Genomic DNA, 16,473 nt, shown 5'->3' with positions numbered 1-16,473 from the left:
TGGAGCCTAGTAACAAACGCTGGCGATTGGTCCGAACTGGCTGGTGTTCAGGAGCAGGTAAGGGGAGAACCTGTTTTCCTGGGTTCCTGAGGAGCGGATTTAACCCTTTGAATGGTAGTTTGTGTAGTAGTGTTTTTGTAATGTTTTTTTCAAAATTCTAAGTCAGTTTTTCTAGAACTCCATTGCTTTCCATTACCGGCAGTGGCTGTGACATCATAAGAACGTTCAGTTAAGAACATTCTAATGACATGTTGGTGATCTCACACCTTAAAGGGTTGGAAGCTACAGAAGGCGTGCGTGTCTTGTTGTTTTATTCACCACGCTGTGTTATGTGGAAATGTGATTGGCTAATTAAAACTCCTGAGAGTGAATATAGCGCCAGTCCTATCGTGTGCGATTGCACCCCTTCCGGCTCAGTGTTTTTGGGAAAGGCTCTGAGCACGAGGGTACCTGCATTGCCCTGCTGCTAACGCCCCACCACACGGGCAGGACAGAGGAACACGCTCCAGGAAGACCCACCAGGGCCGCTGTTCGTTGCTGACATAACCAAACGTGCGAGGAATTTGGATGCCCGGCCATGTGCTCTACCTCCTGTTCCACCGCGCTGCGATCTGAATGATTTATTCTGTGTCGTAAGCGGACGGGCCTCTGTGTCTTTTTCCTTTACGATGGAAGTTGTAAACGGGGGACTCTGTTCCCCTGGCGTACACTGATTCTGACACAGATACTGGCTGCTATGCGGCAGGCATGCTGTCAGATCACATTCGCGGCGCGTGTTTCTCTGACAGTAGCCGTGGGTGCCGCGCGGGGGTGGTTTTTTTCGGGGGGGGGGCGCAGGTGTAACAGCGCTTCTCCGTTCCTCTCCGGGCAGGGTGCGCCACGGGCCTGTCGGGGCTGAGCAGCCGAACCTTCGGCCCGATCCTGCGGTCCTGCCGGCACCGGTGCGACAGGCACGCCGTCCTGCAGGAGGCCCAGGCCCGCTTCAGACGGCGGCGCAGAACCGAGCCGGGACACGCCCAGCAGGGGCGCTGCGCACGTAAGCACCGCCCCTCAACGATGCCCCCCCCCCCCCCCCCCCCCCCCACCACACCCCACCCCACCCCGTGCCCCTGGGTCCCCTCAGCTCCACAGCAGCCCCAAAAACAGCTTTTCACACGCCACACAGGTCTGCACCACTTCCTCAAGTTGGGCACCAGGCCACAGGCACCAGGCCACAGGCACCAGGCCGCGGGCCCCAGTGCACTGTAAGACCAGCTGCACTGATTTCAGTTAGCAGGTAACCCCGGGGACGACGCCAAACGAGGTGCCACGCCCGCCACACGGGAGCACTCCAGACCCCGCGTCCTGCTCTCTCAGCGCTCCCCTGGCCTTCCCAAAACCGCCACTGCCGCCCTCTGTCCGACGTTCCCGCCGTTCCAGAAAACGGGCGCAAAGCTAACGTGCTAACTGCGCCGCGGCGCAATGCTAACGCGCTAACTGCGCCGCAGCGCAATGCTAATGCGCTAACTGCGCCACGGCGCAATGCTAACGTGCTAACTGCGCCACAGCGCAATGCTAATGCGCTAACTGCGCCGCGGCGCAATGCTAACGTGCTAACTGCGCCGCGGCGCAGAGAACAGGAAGGAGGCTGTTCCAGGGGCAGTCTGGGAGTCGCGGTTCGCTGTGGCACGCTCGGCATGTAAACGAGCACGCCGCGCGCTAGCCTCGGCTGACAGCCGCTGCATTGTTGTCGGTTTAAAAAAAGAAAAGAAAAAAGAAGAAGTGAGGAGACGGTCCGACGGGTCGAGCGGCCGCCGGTCAGGGCGACCGGCTCAGACAAACGAGGCTGTTTACCGGTGACATGTAAACCTGCCAGGATTTGCATGCGTGCGTGTGTCCGTGCGGTGTGTGTGTGTGTGTGTGTGTGTGTGTGTGTGTGTCTGTCTGTTTTCCATGGTGAAAAACTCGCGGTGGAGGCCTGGCGCTGCTCCAGCTCCAAGCGGAGTGCTGACACACCAGACTCAGAGGGAAGCTCACCCTGCTTTCTTATGCAAAAGCCCTTTTGAGGAAGTCTGAATCGTTAGCCGCACCGCGCGCTGTTCCCCAAAGTGTACGAGCGCGCGTGAAACAGGGCCGTGCGCAGAGACGTTCGGCATGTCCCTTAAAATAAAACGTATTTCTGGCTCGGCTCACAAACCAGGCGATGGACCTGAGCGCTCTGAAGCCTGATTCGCATACGCAGCGGCGGCTGAAGAATTCAAACGTGTGGAAATCAGCGTGGTGTTCAGGCATTGTGGCATTGTAGCCCCGCGCTGGGTCTCTGAATCTCATTAAGGGGGCCGTGTGGGGGGGGGGGGGGGGGGGGGCTTCCTGCGATTTTGCTGCGTAGCTCCGACGCAGTCACGTAATCGCACACTGAAGCGTTGTCTGTTTACAGTTAGTCGATACGGTGCGCACACCCTGTTCCTGCAGTTGAAAGATGTCCCCCTTTCTGAAGGGTATTTATAAGAATGCCTGTGAGGTGGCTGGGTGGGGCCTGGGATGGGGGGGGGCTGCTTGGCCACTCAGTGCTACACTCCTCTTCGGGGGCTCTCAGATCAGTTTGCGTCTGGCGTTGTGGGCGGGAACCGAAGCCCCCCCGCATTAAAGATTAGATGCGGCCCCCCCCTTCACTGAAGGCGCGTTGTGGTTTCCCTGTGCTGTTTTTTAAATCTGTCTCTTCCCCTCAGCCACAGGCTCCAGATTGCCCTGTCAGCACTCTTCTGTAATAACCGCCCCTTCGCATGGCCGGCGCGGGGTCAGAAACGCTCTAACGCTTCTCCTCTCTGGCCCCGCCCCCTCCTCTCCCGCCGCAGAAATCAGGCTGACTCCCGTCCGCTGGGGCGCCCTCTCGCCCCCTAGGAGCACAGCCGGGCCAGCCTGTAAGTTTCATTTCCGAATTCACGCGTTCTTCAGCTGTTTGTGTGGTTTTTTTATTCCCCTGTTTATTCCTTTTCCAGGGATGACTCTGACTCCAGTTAAGAGAACCCAGGACCCTGTAGGTAAAGGACCACCCCCCTTTCACCATGTACTTTCACACCGCACGTCCCACATTCTACACTTTAATGACATGAACGTTGAACTGTTTTGTTTTTTTTGTTGTTGCGTACGTTCTATCCACGGGTACCTGAACATCTGAACAATCGCGAATCGTAATTAAAAAAAATAAAACCTCCAACGTAGGGGCTGATGGAAGTTGATGGAAGACAAAAAAAAAAAGCACCACGCGGTTTGAAGACAGTTTCTGCTCACCCAGACTGTCTCGGGCACAGCGTGTACGTACAGAACCGGGGCGTGCCGGAGGAGGAGGCGGGCGCTGGGAGGCGACACCCGTCCCGTGAGGAGACGTCCTCTTAAAACGCAAACACGGCGGGGCGAGCCTCCACTGCAAACATTTGCGGTGGGAGAAGCGCAGGGCGCCGCTGGCCACGCGGGAGAGGACTGTGGGAATGTGCCGTTCCGAGTGGGAGGACCCCCCCCCCCCACGCCCCCCCCCCTTTGTGTCCCGTCAGAGCAGAGCCCAGTCCTGCTGGGGAGGGGCACACAGACCCTCCTTTTTACACCGGGGGTCCGCTGTTGGGCGTGGGAGGGAGGAGGGGGGTGGCGGGGGGAGGGAGGGAGGGGGAGGGGGAGGGGGAGGGGGAGACGGGCCACAAAGATAGAATTATAAAATACATTCTGTCATCAGCAGTCCGTCAGCACTGTTATCCCCTTTCAGTTTCCGTGATCTGAATCCAGTGTTGTGTGTGTGCGCACGCGTGTGTGTGTGTGTGTGTCTGTGTGTATTGCGCAGTGCCCCTAAAGGGGCTGTGTGCTTGCGCAACATGAAAGGGTGTTTTTGTTCTTTGGGACCAGTTCTGCTTGTGCGGCCTATCTCTGTGTGTGCATTGCGACACACGCACGCGCGCGCACACACACACACACACACACACACACACACACACACACGCGCGCTGAACCTGTGGACCTGTGGAAAAGGCTCCAGGCTGCCTCAGTGACAGGCGGAGACGGACTGTGATACACAGCCTTCAGCAGCGGGCCAGCTAGCCGCAGCGCAGGGGGCGGGACTCTCCCCCTCCCCCCTCTCCCCCTCCCCCTCCCCCTCCCCCCGCACTCTCTCCCACTCCCTATCTTACACCCTTTCTCTCTCCTCTCTTTCTCCTAATCTCTATATCTTCTCCTGTCTCACTCTCCAACCAGCTCGTGCTGTGTCCCTCCCTCTCTCTCTCTCTCTCTCTCTCTCTCTAGCTCTCTCTCTTTTGCCCCCTCGCTCTCTTTCTCCCTACCGCCCTCTCCCCTCTCCCCCTTTTCTCTCTCCCGTTTCGTCCCTCTCCCCCTCTCCTCTCCCCCTCTCTCTCTCACTCTCTCTCTCTCGCTCGCTCGCCCACCCCTCTTCTAATTTATGAATAATTCACTAGCTCAGCCCCTCTGGTGTGCTTCTCTTAAGTAACCTGGGCTTGGGATTTAGCAATGTCACCACGGCACGGACCTAAAAGCCAAGGTCATTCGGCGCAGATTTACAATCCAACGCCGGATCTCCCCTCTAAATGCATTTTTGTTACGCCAAGGCTGCTAGCGCTAAACGCTATTGTCTCGTCGAGCTGGCCGACGATCGGTCTTGCTAGTGAAAGGACCTTCTCAGTCCCTTCCGAAGCGGTGGAAAGGCAGTTTAATTGTAAGCAGCGGTCAGTCATTATTACATAACTGCCGCTGGGAGCAGCTGGCTGTTAGCATGTTTGCAGTGTAACAGATACGCCTCTGAAAGCACGTTTGGTGCATTATGGAGGCATGGGCGTTTGTCAGGTCCCGGTTCCTCCTGCGTGCGGATGGGGTGGTTTCCGTGGCGTTTGTTGCCAGGGCTCGGGGTTTGGCCACTCTGGGCCGGTTTTTTTTTCTTTCTTTTTTTTCTCTTTTCACCACCGCGTGACCGCTTTCTCTCGGACTCAAGGTGACCGAGCTGAAATGTTCCGGAGTCGGCGTCGGCGAACACGCCCGGTTTTGCATATTTACATCTCCCGGCCGCCCCGGCGATAGCGAGGCCGGGCTGATGATGTCATGCTGGCCTCGCCCGCGCGTCGGCGGGGCCCCGGTGAGTTACGGCCCTGTTTGATTTGGAGCGCTGGCCGGGCCGCACCGTCCGAGAGGACTCGCCAAGGGGGGGGGCGCTGACCCTCTGGAGGGCGAGCGCTAAATGCTGGCTCTTAAAACTGTGTGTGTGTGTGTGTGTGTGTGTACCTGTGTGTGTGTATGTACCAGTATGTACCTGTGTGTGTGTGTGTATGTATGTGTGTGTGTGTGTGTGTGTGTGTGTGTGTACCTGTGTGTGTGTGTGTGTGTGTGTGTGTACCAGTGTGTACCTGTGTGTGTGTGTGTGTGTATGTATGTGTGTGTGTGTGTGTGTGTACCAGTGTGTACCTGTGTGTGTGTGTGTGTGTGTGTGTGTGTGCCAGTGTGTACCTGTGTGTGTGTGTGTGTGTGTGTACCAGTGTGTACCTGTATGTGTGTGTGTGTGTGTACCAGTGTGTACCTGTGTGTGTGTGTGTGTGTGTGTGTGTGCGCGCATGTGTGTGCCTGTGTTTGGCGTGTGTGTGTGTGTGTGCATGCACACACACCCTCATCATATAAACGAAACCGCCATAACCTGTTTACACACAGTTTCAAGGAAATGAAGAAAAATGCAATTGGAGAGGATGGCCATTAGTTTACCTCCATGGCTTCTGGTTCCTGCTTTGGTTAATGGCCCTGAATGAATGACTGAGCTTGAGAGAAAGTCTTTTTTTTCTTCTTCCTGATGGCTGCCGGAAGGGAGAGAGGGAGGGGAGGGGGGTCAGGTTGGGGGGGTGGGGGGTCTGGGTCTGCCAGCGCCAGGCTCCACACACGTGCGCACACGCACGCCGCAGTCCTCCGTGGTTTCCGGGCCGCAGTTTTAACGCCACGGGTTCACGAGACCGGCGCGTCGCGCGGAGGGGAAGCCGCGCTGCCTCTCAGTCGCCATTAAACCTGCCCAGAAATCAATACGCTTCTAGAGCACCATCAGGCCCCACTTAACTGGCCTCGCATGTGCGCCGCAGGCATTAAAATGGCCGCCCCGATCACGTTTCCAAAAGGCGGGGAGGAGGAGGAGAGAGAGTACACAGTGGCCATGTTGACAGAGCCCACGCCTGCAGAAACACACAAGGCCTAATGGCTGGACGAATCGCACGATAGCGAAGCACGTTAGCTAAACGGCACCGCAAGTGGCGTTTTTTTAATTTAATCAACTGACCCCTGATAGGGCGGCCGTCAAAAAGTAGGCCTGAGGTTGGCAGAGATGGCAGCGGCGGCGGAGGCCGTTTCCAGTCCCACGGTCCGCACGTTTGTTTTTTTTTTTTGTTGTAGAGGCAGTATAATGAGTTGTCTATTTCCAGTTTGCCCCCGTTCCTCCCAACTACATAATAAATGATCAGCTCGCCCGGCGGCCACCTGACAGCGATTAGCCCGCGGCTAAGCTGCAGGGTGACTTCGCGACGCGCTCGTACCGTTCTGGGGGGGGGTGGGGGCTAGCTTCGGGCTCTCGGCTCGCCTTTCGTTTAATAATTATGTATCTCTCCCTCGCGCAGACGGGGGCGCATACCGCAGGGAGGGGCCCGCCTCCGAGGAGCGCCAGGAAGCCCGGCGTGGGGACGAGCGCGGCTGCAACGTAATTGCTTTTTCTCTTACTCACCCCCCCCCCCCCAACACCCACCACACCACACCACCCCGCCCCACTTCTCCCGTGTTGTTTTGTACAAGCTGCAGTTTCAACACCCCGCCCCCCTTCCGTTAAAACGGTGTGCTTGTTTGAACGTCTTCACTTGAGACGTGAAAAACGTCTATTTTTATTTTATTGTTTTATTGTTTAGAAAATGTGGAGTGTCTGCTTATTCGGGTTCTCTCTCCCGTCCCCAAACGCTTGCAGCTGAAATTATTTACGTGGGCTCAGCACTTCCCCCCCCCCCCCCTCTAATTTAAGGCTTTCTTTTATCTGCGGTGATAAGCCCCGTGCTGTTTTTTTTTTCTCCGCGTCGCAGCGCAGTCCAGGTGGCCTGCGACACGGCGTTCAGCGGCCGCTGCTTTCTGTAGAGAGGCGCGGCCGAGGGCAGCGGCGGAGCGCGAGGCCGTGTTCCCGAAACGAGAGGGAAGGGGAACAGGCCCGCGGTGCTCCCTCCTCCCCCTGCGTGCGGGGCGGCCGGAGCGGGGCGGGTGGGGGGGGCGCAGAGCGCGCGGTGTGGAGAGTTACCAGGCAATGCGGCAGGGGGGGCGCAGCTATGCCGCTAACGGGCTTTCCGCAAATGAAAAAGCACGCGGGGGCCTCTCTCTCTCTCTCTGTCTTTCTCTCCCCCCCCCCCTCCTCCCCCCCCCTCCCCCTCCCTCGGTCTCTCAGAGGAGGGAGAGAAAGAACTTCACGCAGGATGAAGTCCAGTATCTGCGGGACGGGGTGAAAAGGCTAGGCCCGTGCTGGAATTCCATTCTGTGGTCCTACCCCTTCCAAAAAGGCCGAACCAACGTGGACTTGGCAAAGAAATTCTCCCGCTTGCAGGCAAGCTCCCCTTTTTGTTTTTTGTTGTAAAGTTTTGGCATGCCCGTTTGCAGCATTGTGCAGAAGAGCGTTTGGGTTTTGAGGCTGGAAGGCTCTCCGCTCCCATCGTTGACGGCGCTAATATCTGGTCTTTGGTAAAAGGTTTTTCTCGGCTCCCTCTCCCAAGTCTGGATGAAGGTCGTCAGACAGAATTAATTAAATTGAAGTGGCTTTCAAACATCTTTTTTTTTTTTTTTTTTGGCTTGTCTTCAGAACTTGGCTCGTCTTTGAGAATGCTCCTGACCGGAAAGTCAAACCACAGCACTACCTCAAATCAGAGCACTAAAACCCTGCTCAGTGGCTGTCTGATACTATCGTACTGATCGCACTGTTATTTCTTCTTTTTCAGAAGGAGATGCCGCTAGTCGGGGATCCAGAAGACTGACATGTCATCCAAAAACCCACAGGAAGAGTGATCGGTTTAACATACATAATTGTATTGTTTGAGTCATTTCATTAGTGAAATATTTTGTGTTGTTATTTCTGGTTTGTTTCCTGGATGTGTTCGACTTCAGTGTTTTTGCAAGGAATTGTATGATAAGCAGTTTGCATTCAAATATTCATAACCATTTACTTGACAAATACATGTTACATTATTTATATATTTAGAAAAAGACAAAGTCAGGCAGCTTTGACAGGAAACTGCTTCCTCTATTGACTGTGGCCTGAGCTGGTTTTAATATTCATCAAATGTTTTTGAGCGCTCATCTCATTTACAATAAAACGAAAAATAATTATACGAGGAATGCCTGTCCAGAATGATCCTTGATGTGTATCTGCTGTGCGACTGTGGAGGCTTCATTCTTTGGATTCCACAGAACGAGGGAAATAACCTCAGCGGAAGGTAAACGTTGCATTTTCTGTATTCTTTGGAAATGTTTGTCACGGAACGAAGACATGCTAGAAGCGTTTCTTTCACGAGCGCCAACCCCCCCTTCCGTCCGTAGCCCCGGAAAAGCATTCGAAGCATTCTTCTTCTTCGCCGAATGTTGCGTGTTATTTTTTTTGGAAATTTGGGCCTCAGAAACCTCTACGCGCGCGCGCTGCGAAGGGAAAGGGCGTTCGGCGGCGTTTCAAAAAGCGTGCGGACGCGGCTCCCTTTCCGCCGCGACCGGACCTGAGCGGGGTTCGAGACCGCGCGGCGTTTTTTTAAAAATCGATTTGCGCAAACGTGCGGTTTTAGCAGCAGCTTCGCAACAAGCCTGTCCCTGCCAGAGCCGCTCGAAGAGGCCAGGGAAGTGGAGAGGGGGGGGGGGGGGGCTGGGCTGGGGGGGGAAGGGAAGGGGGGTGTGTGCGATAAAAGCATTTCCCCTATTGACATTGTAATTCTGTGCTGCTGGCTCGCGGCCTGTCGTCGTCCACTCTGAGCTCGGGTTTTGAACAGCGCGCAGAGACGTCTGAAGCCCGGAGAGGGATTATGGCGTTTGTCGAGGCAGGCTTCTCTTCTCCTCCCTTTCGCTGCATCAGAGAGCGCTCCTTTTTTTTTTTTTCCTCAGACCCCCACCCAGCCTCCCTTCAAAAACCCCTTCCTCCATAAAGAATGCTACCCCTCCCCCCCTGTCTCCTTCCCTCCCCCCTCGCCCTCGCCCTGGCCCTCCCTCTCCCTCTCCCTCTCTCCCGGTTCAGTCAGGTCTGTGAAAGGTTGTGTGTGTGTTTGTGCTGCCAGGGGGTCAGAGTTGAACTGATATGTTTTTGTGATGTAACAGGAGAAACGGGAAACTGCCTGCACAGAGAGAGAGAGGGGTGGAAAAACCTTAATGTGTGCTAAGACCCCGACGTGTGTTAGCATGTTCACCAACCCCCCCACCCCTCCCCGCCTCGGCCAGCTCCGGCACAAACAACACACCACAGCACCGCGCTTAACCGAATCACCTACATTTTCACTGAATACTAGTAGCCAGCCATGTTTAATGTACAGTCCTTAAGTTTGTACACACCTTAGACAACAAAAGCCATCGCGTAAAAAAAATTGGTGTTGGTGTAAGGAAAACAATAATCTTTGGAAAAAAAATTAGATGTGTAAATTTCTATCAGAATGTGCTTTAATTAGCCTTAAAGTCGTACATGTCAGTGCGTTTAAAACGTCGGTGTAGTAAGACGTTTCCCTCAAGGTCGCTGGTAGGTCACTGAGGACAGATATGACGACCTGTTGCAATTATATAGCCGGCCGAACAATAACACCGATGTTCATTTTTCCATCAATTATTAACGCGGGCGAGCGATTCGCGCCGCGGCTGTGCGCGATGTGCTCAGGAGGTCGTCGAGTGCCGGTGTGTTTAGGAAACAACCCGACGAGCGCCCAGGGCTCCTTCGCACGCCGTTTTTTGTGTGTACGGACGCGAGCGTAGCATCGGTGCTCTAAAGGCTCGTCGCAATCGAAGCCGCGCGTTAGAGAGACCAGCAGACCCCCGACCCCGTCGCTCCCGAAAAGAAGGCACAAAGACGAAAGAGCCATCCGTGTGATATAACAATCCTTTTTTTTTTTTTATTTTCTTAGCCAAGTCATCAAGTTAAAATGAACATTCCCCCTGCGGTTTCTCTCCCCATTCTGACAACGTTAAAAAGTTTCTCAAATTTCTCTTTTCTTTTCCAGAGTTAAGGGAAGGATATGCGAAAGTCTAAATTAGATTATATGCTAGTAAATGCTAATCCAATAACCATTTTAATACTCATCAGGCCGAGACACAAAGACAAGACTATTCATTCCATATGTCATTTCCAATGTTATTGTCCAGTTTTTTTTGTTCTGCTGTCCAGTTCATTTTCCTTGAATTCTGTTGTTTTTTTATTTATTTTATTTTTATGCCGTTTGGACGTCATCTCAGCGTTACCTGGCCTTTTGACTTCAGACATTACAAACACCTGGCTGCCCCTGTCAGAGAAAGAGTTTGTGGTACAAAGACGTGGATTTCCCAGTTTATTGTCGCTCTTCACTTGAGTTGTTGCGTTGTTTTTTTTTTTTTTTGGTTAACCGGAGATTCATTTGCCTGAGTCGTCAGCACAGGCATGTCAATATTCATTTTCAGGAGAGCCTGAGTACGTTAAAATATTTGAATCATTATTGAATGTATATATATATATATATGTTAGTTTTTCACATTAAGTCAACCACCTGACTTGAAGCAGCACTTATGACGTCTGCCATCTCGGCAATGGCGTCGGGCACCTCCATGTTGACTATCGGATTCAAGTCCTTTTTTAATTCACAGTCGCGCTGGTCTTTGGGGGGTTCCTCGGGCAGGCCGTTCACACATTCGTCTTGCTGCAGTTCTGTGGGTTCCTCCGGCACTGGGTCGGGGAGGAGGTCCAGAGCCTCCCCGTTCTGCTCCGGCTCCGGGAGCCCTCCTGTGGAGTCAGCGATTTCGCCCTCTCCGTTCTCTGCCTGCGCCTCCTCCTTGCTCGCCGCTCCGCCGTCGTCCGCCGCCGCCGCCTCCTGATTGGCCGGGGACTCTGCCTCCGGAGCCGCCTCCTCTGGGGCGGGGGAGGGGGACGGGGCGGCGGGTTCCTGTTCCCCTGCTCCGGAGACCGCCTCCTCCTCCGCCGCTCGCTCTGCGGGGAACTCGTTAGCGGAGACCGACTCGGAGATGACGATGTCTGGGATCGGCTCAGCGGGCGCGTCTCCGGTGTCCTTCGGGTCTTCCTCCGGGGCCGCGGAGCTCAGCAGGATCCCCGGCAGCACGGCCTGGACCAGCTCCGCGACCTCCTCCAGCAGGCTGGGAGCCGCCGCGGCCGCGTCGCCCTCCGGGCCGGCGGTATCCGGCGCCGCGGGCTCGGGCTCCGCCTCCGGCTCCGGCTCGGCCTCCAGCTGGGCGGCCGCAGGCTCGGGTTCTGGAGCGGGCTCAGGGGCGCTCTCCGCCTCGATTAGACTGAGCGGCGCAGGCTCCTCTGGGACTGCGGGAGGGGGAGGGGGAGGGGCTTCCTCCTGGACGGGCTCTGGGGCTTCGTCCTCCGCCTTCGCCTCAGGCTCCGGCTCGTCCGCTAGCAGTGCTACGGCCTCGGGTTCGGGCTCAGGCGTGGGCTCTTCCACAGCGGGCTCTTTGTCTGTAGTTTCTTCTGTGGCTGCAGGGACCTCCACTGGGGCCTCGGCACTGATCACCTCCTGGACGACCTCCTGTGCTGCCGTCTCCTCTACTGTTGGTGCGGGCTCTTCTGCGGCCGGTGCTGGCTCTTCTACTGCTGCCGCCAGCTCTTCTACTGCTGCCGCCGGCTCTTCTACTGCGGGAGCTGGCTCTTCTACTGCGGGAGCTGGCTCTTCTACTGCGGGAGCTGGCTCTTCTGTGACAGGGGCTGGCTCTTCTGTGACAGGGGCTGGCTCTTCTACTGCGGGGGCTGGCTCTTCTACTGCGGGGGCTGGCTCTTCTACGGCTGCTGCCGGCTCTTCGGCTGCGGGAACTGGCTCTTCTATGGCTACCGCCTGCTCCACTGCTGGAGCCGGCTCTTCTGATGGGGCCTGCTGTTCAGCCTGCGCCGGCTTTTCCGCTTCTGGGGCGGGCTCTTCGGCAGCAGGCGGTGGCGCCGGCTCTTCTTTCGGCGCCTGGTCCACCGCGGCCGGCGCCGCTTCTGCGGCCACGACGGCCTCCTCCGCGGTCTCGGCGGCGGCGGCGGCGGCGGGAGCGGGAGCTTTCACCTCCACGGGCTCAGGGCCGGCGGCGGCCTTGGCGGCCTTAGGGTCGCTGACATCGTACCCCTTCTTTCTCTTGCTCAGCTTGCCTCCCATGGCGTTTCCTACAAGCAATAATTAACCCACAGTTATTTTACAGCAGGGCCCGAGCAGAGTTCTGTCGGTGCCTGGTGAGAAAAGAACCGCCCCGTTTGCCCTCCTTCCGTCTGGAGTTTAGAGAGCCACGGCGAGGCTTTCTGGCCTCGCCGACATGCATTTATAAGTGACTCGCAGTGTGGCAGAAACGAAACCGGAGGTCTAATCTCCAGAACCGAAGGCGGAGCACACACCGCTGCACGGCCAGCCTGACTCACCCTGTCCATAAAGACCACCCACCAGGGAACTCCGGGGCTATTTTTCAGCTTAAAAGGTGCACTCTGCCAATGTGGGAGTTGCAGTGGTGTCAAGGAGCTAACGAGAACGGGACAGAAACGACACTGAAAGTCTCCACTTCACTCCGTGCCCGTGAAAACCGCGTACGTAGGGGGTCTGGGAATCTTGGGTAATAAATGGCACTCATCCACCCACCCACCCAAAATGCTCTGTCCCTTTATATGGTTATATGGGCCCACTCAGCATTACATTTTATCCCCGTTGGTACAATCTCTCAATGACAACCTAGAGGAGGTCCCGGAGGGGGGGAGGGATGGGGGCGGTTTGAGAGAACCGAAAGTACAACAAGAAACACTTATGCTCTTAGACAAGGGTTCAGGGAGTTTGGTGACGACATACTCTTCTACTCCCGGAATAACATGGCCGTTTTTCCTGCACAGAAATGCAACAGAGGGAGGGACCCGCTCAAAGATCTGTTGGCATATAGTAATATTTTAACAAACTGGTTTCTCCCTGCAGTTAAGGTGATCCAGTAGGCAAACAGCTCAGTAGGCCTACTGTGTAACTATTAGAAGGGGCCTTGCAAATAGTTAAGCACACACATACAGGGCTTTGGGTTCAGACTTTCTGGATATGTAAGAAAGCTCAAAGGAAATCTACAAATGATTCACTGAACTATACAAAATATCCACTGCATTGTTACACTAATGTCAGATGGTAGCCTACTTTTGGTGCAAGTACAATATGCACTGCTCAATGAAAGTCCCGTCCACTGATAAGGGTAGTGGGCTGTTGCTGTAATCACGTGCTCGTCAAAGGAGTTTCCCATTTCTTTCGTGTGCACAGTAAGAGCAAGTCTGAACAAAGCAAAATGGTGCATCATTTCCAACTTCGTTCTTCGCTGGAAAAAAAATCCGTTGTGAATCCATGTAATCTTGTGTAAAGCTGTGAATGTGGCTATGACCTTTCTTTCGCTGATCTTTCTAAATTCGAGAAAAATGAAACTCCCAAAGATTTCAGGTTTACAGATAAATAACGCAGGTGACACTCTTAACGCCATTGAAAACAAGCGAAGATGTAAGAAGGAACTAAATCTTACCCATTGACAGTTTTAGACGTATTGCTTACAGATGGCTGTATGTTACACCAACAGAAAATTCCACGCCCCCGGAACAGAAAAGGTGCAGAGTGTGGTTCATAACCTAAGAGTTTGGTAAACCTTTAGTATCTCTATGTTGAAGTAACATGCTTCTGCGGAAATGTCGTGTTTTCCGGCAAATACCAGAGGGTTGAAAGCGCGCTCAAAATATTGCGGACAAGAACGCGTGACGCCAACGGTGTAATCAATTAACCATTGGCACGTGGGGGGTGGGGGGCGGGGAGGCTGTACTGGATTTCTCCCCATTGCATAATTATTTATGCAGCATGCCATGATGATAATGGGAGCTGTCCATAGTGCTGCATTGGGGGGCAATCGAGAAGGGACTCCATGCTGCAGATCAATCCATTCGCTGATATCCATGGGTTAAATGCAGCAAGCGTTACCCTCGAGTGAAATGGAGGTTTGAAAAGACATATAGGCTACAGTAGGCTACTTCACATTTAAGTGCTTATCGCGAAAACGTTTAAGATGGTGCAACATGATGATCATTCCGAATCGCTGGACTCCCCTCCCCTCCCCCGCTTACTATGCCAATTAGTCCACAGATAGAGATTGCTTCAAGCACCATTAACAAATTTGCACCATAGGCTAAAAATTCCGATCCTAGTCATGTAAATAGATAGTTTTAAAAGTCAGGGGGGAAATGTAGAGGCTTATTGTTGGACTTATTTTCACAACGCAGAATCGACCTATAAATAGCTTACATCAAAGATTCGACAAGAACATGTGGAATTCCACTACAACTGTATTAAATTCCCAGTGGGTGTGCAGTACGGGGGCTGCGTTCACCGGGGAGAGTGTAGCCTACGCCGAAACCCACCTCGAACTAGCTAGGTTTTCCACCGCAATCCAAAGGAAATGGGAATCGCTAATTCGTTTAAGGACGAAAAAAATCACCACAGTAAAGCACAAATGCTAAGATTCCGGCTCTAACCCCATCCCCCGCTCCTCCCCTCTCTTTTTGTTCAGGATCACTTAACGATCAGCAGATGCTCAACCAGCCTACGTGCACAATATGAAAACATTAAATGTTGTACAGGGGTATCGTAAAAAAAGAAAACTATAAATCATGTCAGCCAGAGACGCGTTAATGTATTATTCAGCGCAACAAGAAAACGCATAGCAAGATCCATAACCACAGTTAAGCCATGTGGACGCTTCGTATCAAATTTTGACTATTTAAACAACCACCTTGTTGCTTTATTATAACCTCTTACTTCGTGATCAGAATGATTCTTACAGTTAAATCGTTGCTCATCAACATGCCCGCAAAACATAAACGAAATAGTCAGGTGTGTAAATTCTTTACACGCAATATTCTACTTTTCTGGCTAATTGGCCGAAAACACCAAGAAACTACGCGTTTAAAAAAATACCATTCAACAATCTATAATGGGCCTACTATTAAATATAACACTCAATTCTGCACCAGTGGGACCCCCACAGCGAAACGCCCCTTGGTGATTTTTATTTATTTATTTATTTTATTAATTTGTACGGATGACATTGTTTCGCAGAGTAAATGAAAGCTCTCAATGTCCAACTGCGCTGATTCGACACGATCTACCCCGAACTCTTTTGAACAAAACGGCAGCGATATATTTTATTCATTGTAGGCTAGAATTACAACACAGTCGCAAATTGCTGAATGGGTAAATCTGGTCATCGTGCAAAAAAAGTGCACACGCACAGGAGAACAAAGGGGAGCCGATCCGAGCTCAGTTCAAGATGTTCCTTCTGTCGCTCTTTTTCTCATTTACTAAAGCAACATACAAAAACCAGTATCAACCGTGTGTTTTTTCAAGGAATAAAAAATGGCTTTTTTTTTTAAAAAGAAAAAGATAAACCAACCTGGTTTGCTGCTGAGATTAAACCTTCAAACCCGAGCGGTTGGGAGAGTAGGTGGTCTGATCTTCTCCCCTGCAAGGCTGAGCACGAACTGAGCTAAGAGCAAGCTCGCGACTGACAGCTGCAGCGAATCCTGCTCACTCACCGAGGTGCAATCTTAGACCGACTGAGTGTTTTTTTTAAAAGTACCCCTCCTCTTAAACTTACTGTTTGCAAGACATCTGTCGCTATCACAATTTACTCTGCCCACACCCCCCTTCTCCCTTCCCCCCTCCCCCTCTCCTTCCTCGTCACCCTCCCCCCTGTCCTGTTGCATATTTCTGTAGATTAAACAGGCTTTATTCGTTTTAGGAATAATGCCCTCTCTTATTTTCACTTTTTTTTTCTTAAACGGTCACTATAGCAACTGTCTTCGGTGAACTTCAAAGTTGGTGATTTAGTTTTTCCACTCCCCTTAAATAATTTGCATAATTTCTCAACGAACTGTGGTGACCTATTGGTTGATGGCCCCCCTCCCCGAAGAGGACGGAAAGGTACACTGGGTAATGAGTAGCCTTCCCCCCTTCCGACCAAACGTGATTTCCCTTCGAAGGTGACATTTACAAAATGTTGTACCTTAACTGACAAGTGCCCCTTACCCCCGCGCGAAAGCAACAGACCATTCGTCCACATTAGAGTTATGTAATGCTACAAAAAATTAAAAAAAAAATGGTTCGAATTGTATGTATTGTGCATACATGTGTATGTAAAAACATTATTTGGATTTGAAATTATGTAACTTCCACCTTTACACTATGGCCCTGGATAAGTCAACACAGCTGAATGTCATCTACCCTCTGGCCTGTGCTTTCAGAG

The 16,473-nt window shown here is 53.0% G+C and overlaps 2 protein-coding genes across 7 annotated transcripts in view; one reads left to right on the top strand and one right to left on the bottom strand.

Moving 5' to 3' along the window:
* The window catches only part of terb1 (telomere repeat binding bouquet formation protein 1), a 27,007-nt gene extending 18,646 nt beyond the window's left edge, over window positions 1-8,361 (top strand). For 3 of the 5 annotated variants that reach the window (XM_035417046.1, XM_035417044.1, XM_035417042.1), the window contains 6 exons: window positions 872-1,036; window positions 2,835-2,900; window positions 2,979-3,020; window positions 6,618-6,697; window positions 7,421-7,576; window positions 7,965-8,361. In XM_035417046.1, the coding sequence (XP_035272937.1) occupies window positions 872-1,036; window positions 2,835-2,900; window positions 2,979-3,020; window positions 6,618-6,697; window positions 7,421-7,576; window positions 7,965-8,000 (545 nt within the window). In that variant the 3' untranslated portion in view covers window positions 8,001-8,361. The remainder of the gene's footprint in view (window positions 1-871; window positions 1,037-2,834; window positions 2,901-2,978; window positions 3,021-6,617; window positions 6,698-7,420; window positions 7,577-7,964) is intronic. The other 2 variants (XM_035417043.1, XM_035417045.1) reach the window with 2 other exon arrangements.
* A 1,712-nt stretch (window positions 8,362-10,073) lies between these two features.
* Window positions 10,074-15,882, bottom strand: LOC118228476 (fibrous sheath CABYR-binding protein-like). 2 transcript variants are annotated; one of them, XM_035420027.1, is made up of 3 exons: window positions 15,622-15,881; window positions 11,404-12,340; window positions 10,074-11,346 (listed from the first exon to the last, which is right to left on the bottom strand). In XM_035420027.1, the coding sequence occupies exons 2-3, from the start codon at window positions 12,330-12,332 to the stop codon at window positions 10,710-10,712; spliced, it is 1,566 nt and encodes a 521-aa protein (XP_035275918.1). In that variant the 5' UTR covers window positions 12,333-12,340; window positions 15,622-15,881; the 3' UTR covers window positions 10,074-10,709. The 2 variants fall into 2 exon arrangements, with proteins under 2 accessions (XP_035275918.1, XP_035275917.1); XM_035420026.1 differs by having other exon boundaries at window positions 10,074-12,340; window positions 15,622-15,882.
* Window positions 15,883-16,473: the final 591 nt, after the last annotated feature.

This window comes from Anguilla anguilla, chromosome 5 (assembly GCF_013347855.1).
Source record: "Anguilla anguilla isolate fAngAng1 chromosome 5, fAngAng1.pri, whole genome shotgun sequence".
NCBI lineage: Eukaryota > Metazoa > Chordata > Actinopteri > Anguilliformes > Anguillidae > Anguilla > Anguilla anguilla.
Note: the sequence above shows the minus strand (reverse complement) of the source record. Positions and strands in the feature narration are given on the sequence as shown.

What these genes read in the sequence shown, in the direction of transcription:
- LOC118228476 (XM_035420026.1), bottom strand. Translation starts at nt 12,332, where the DNA reads ATGGGAGGCAAGCTGAGCAAGAGAAAGAAGGGGTACGATGTCAGCGAC.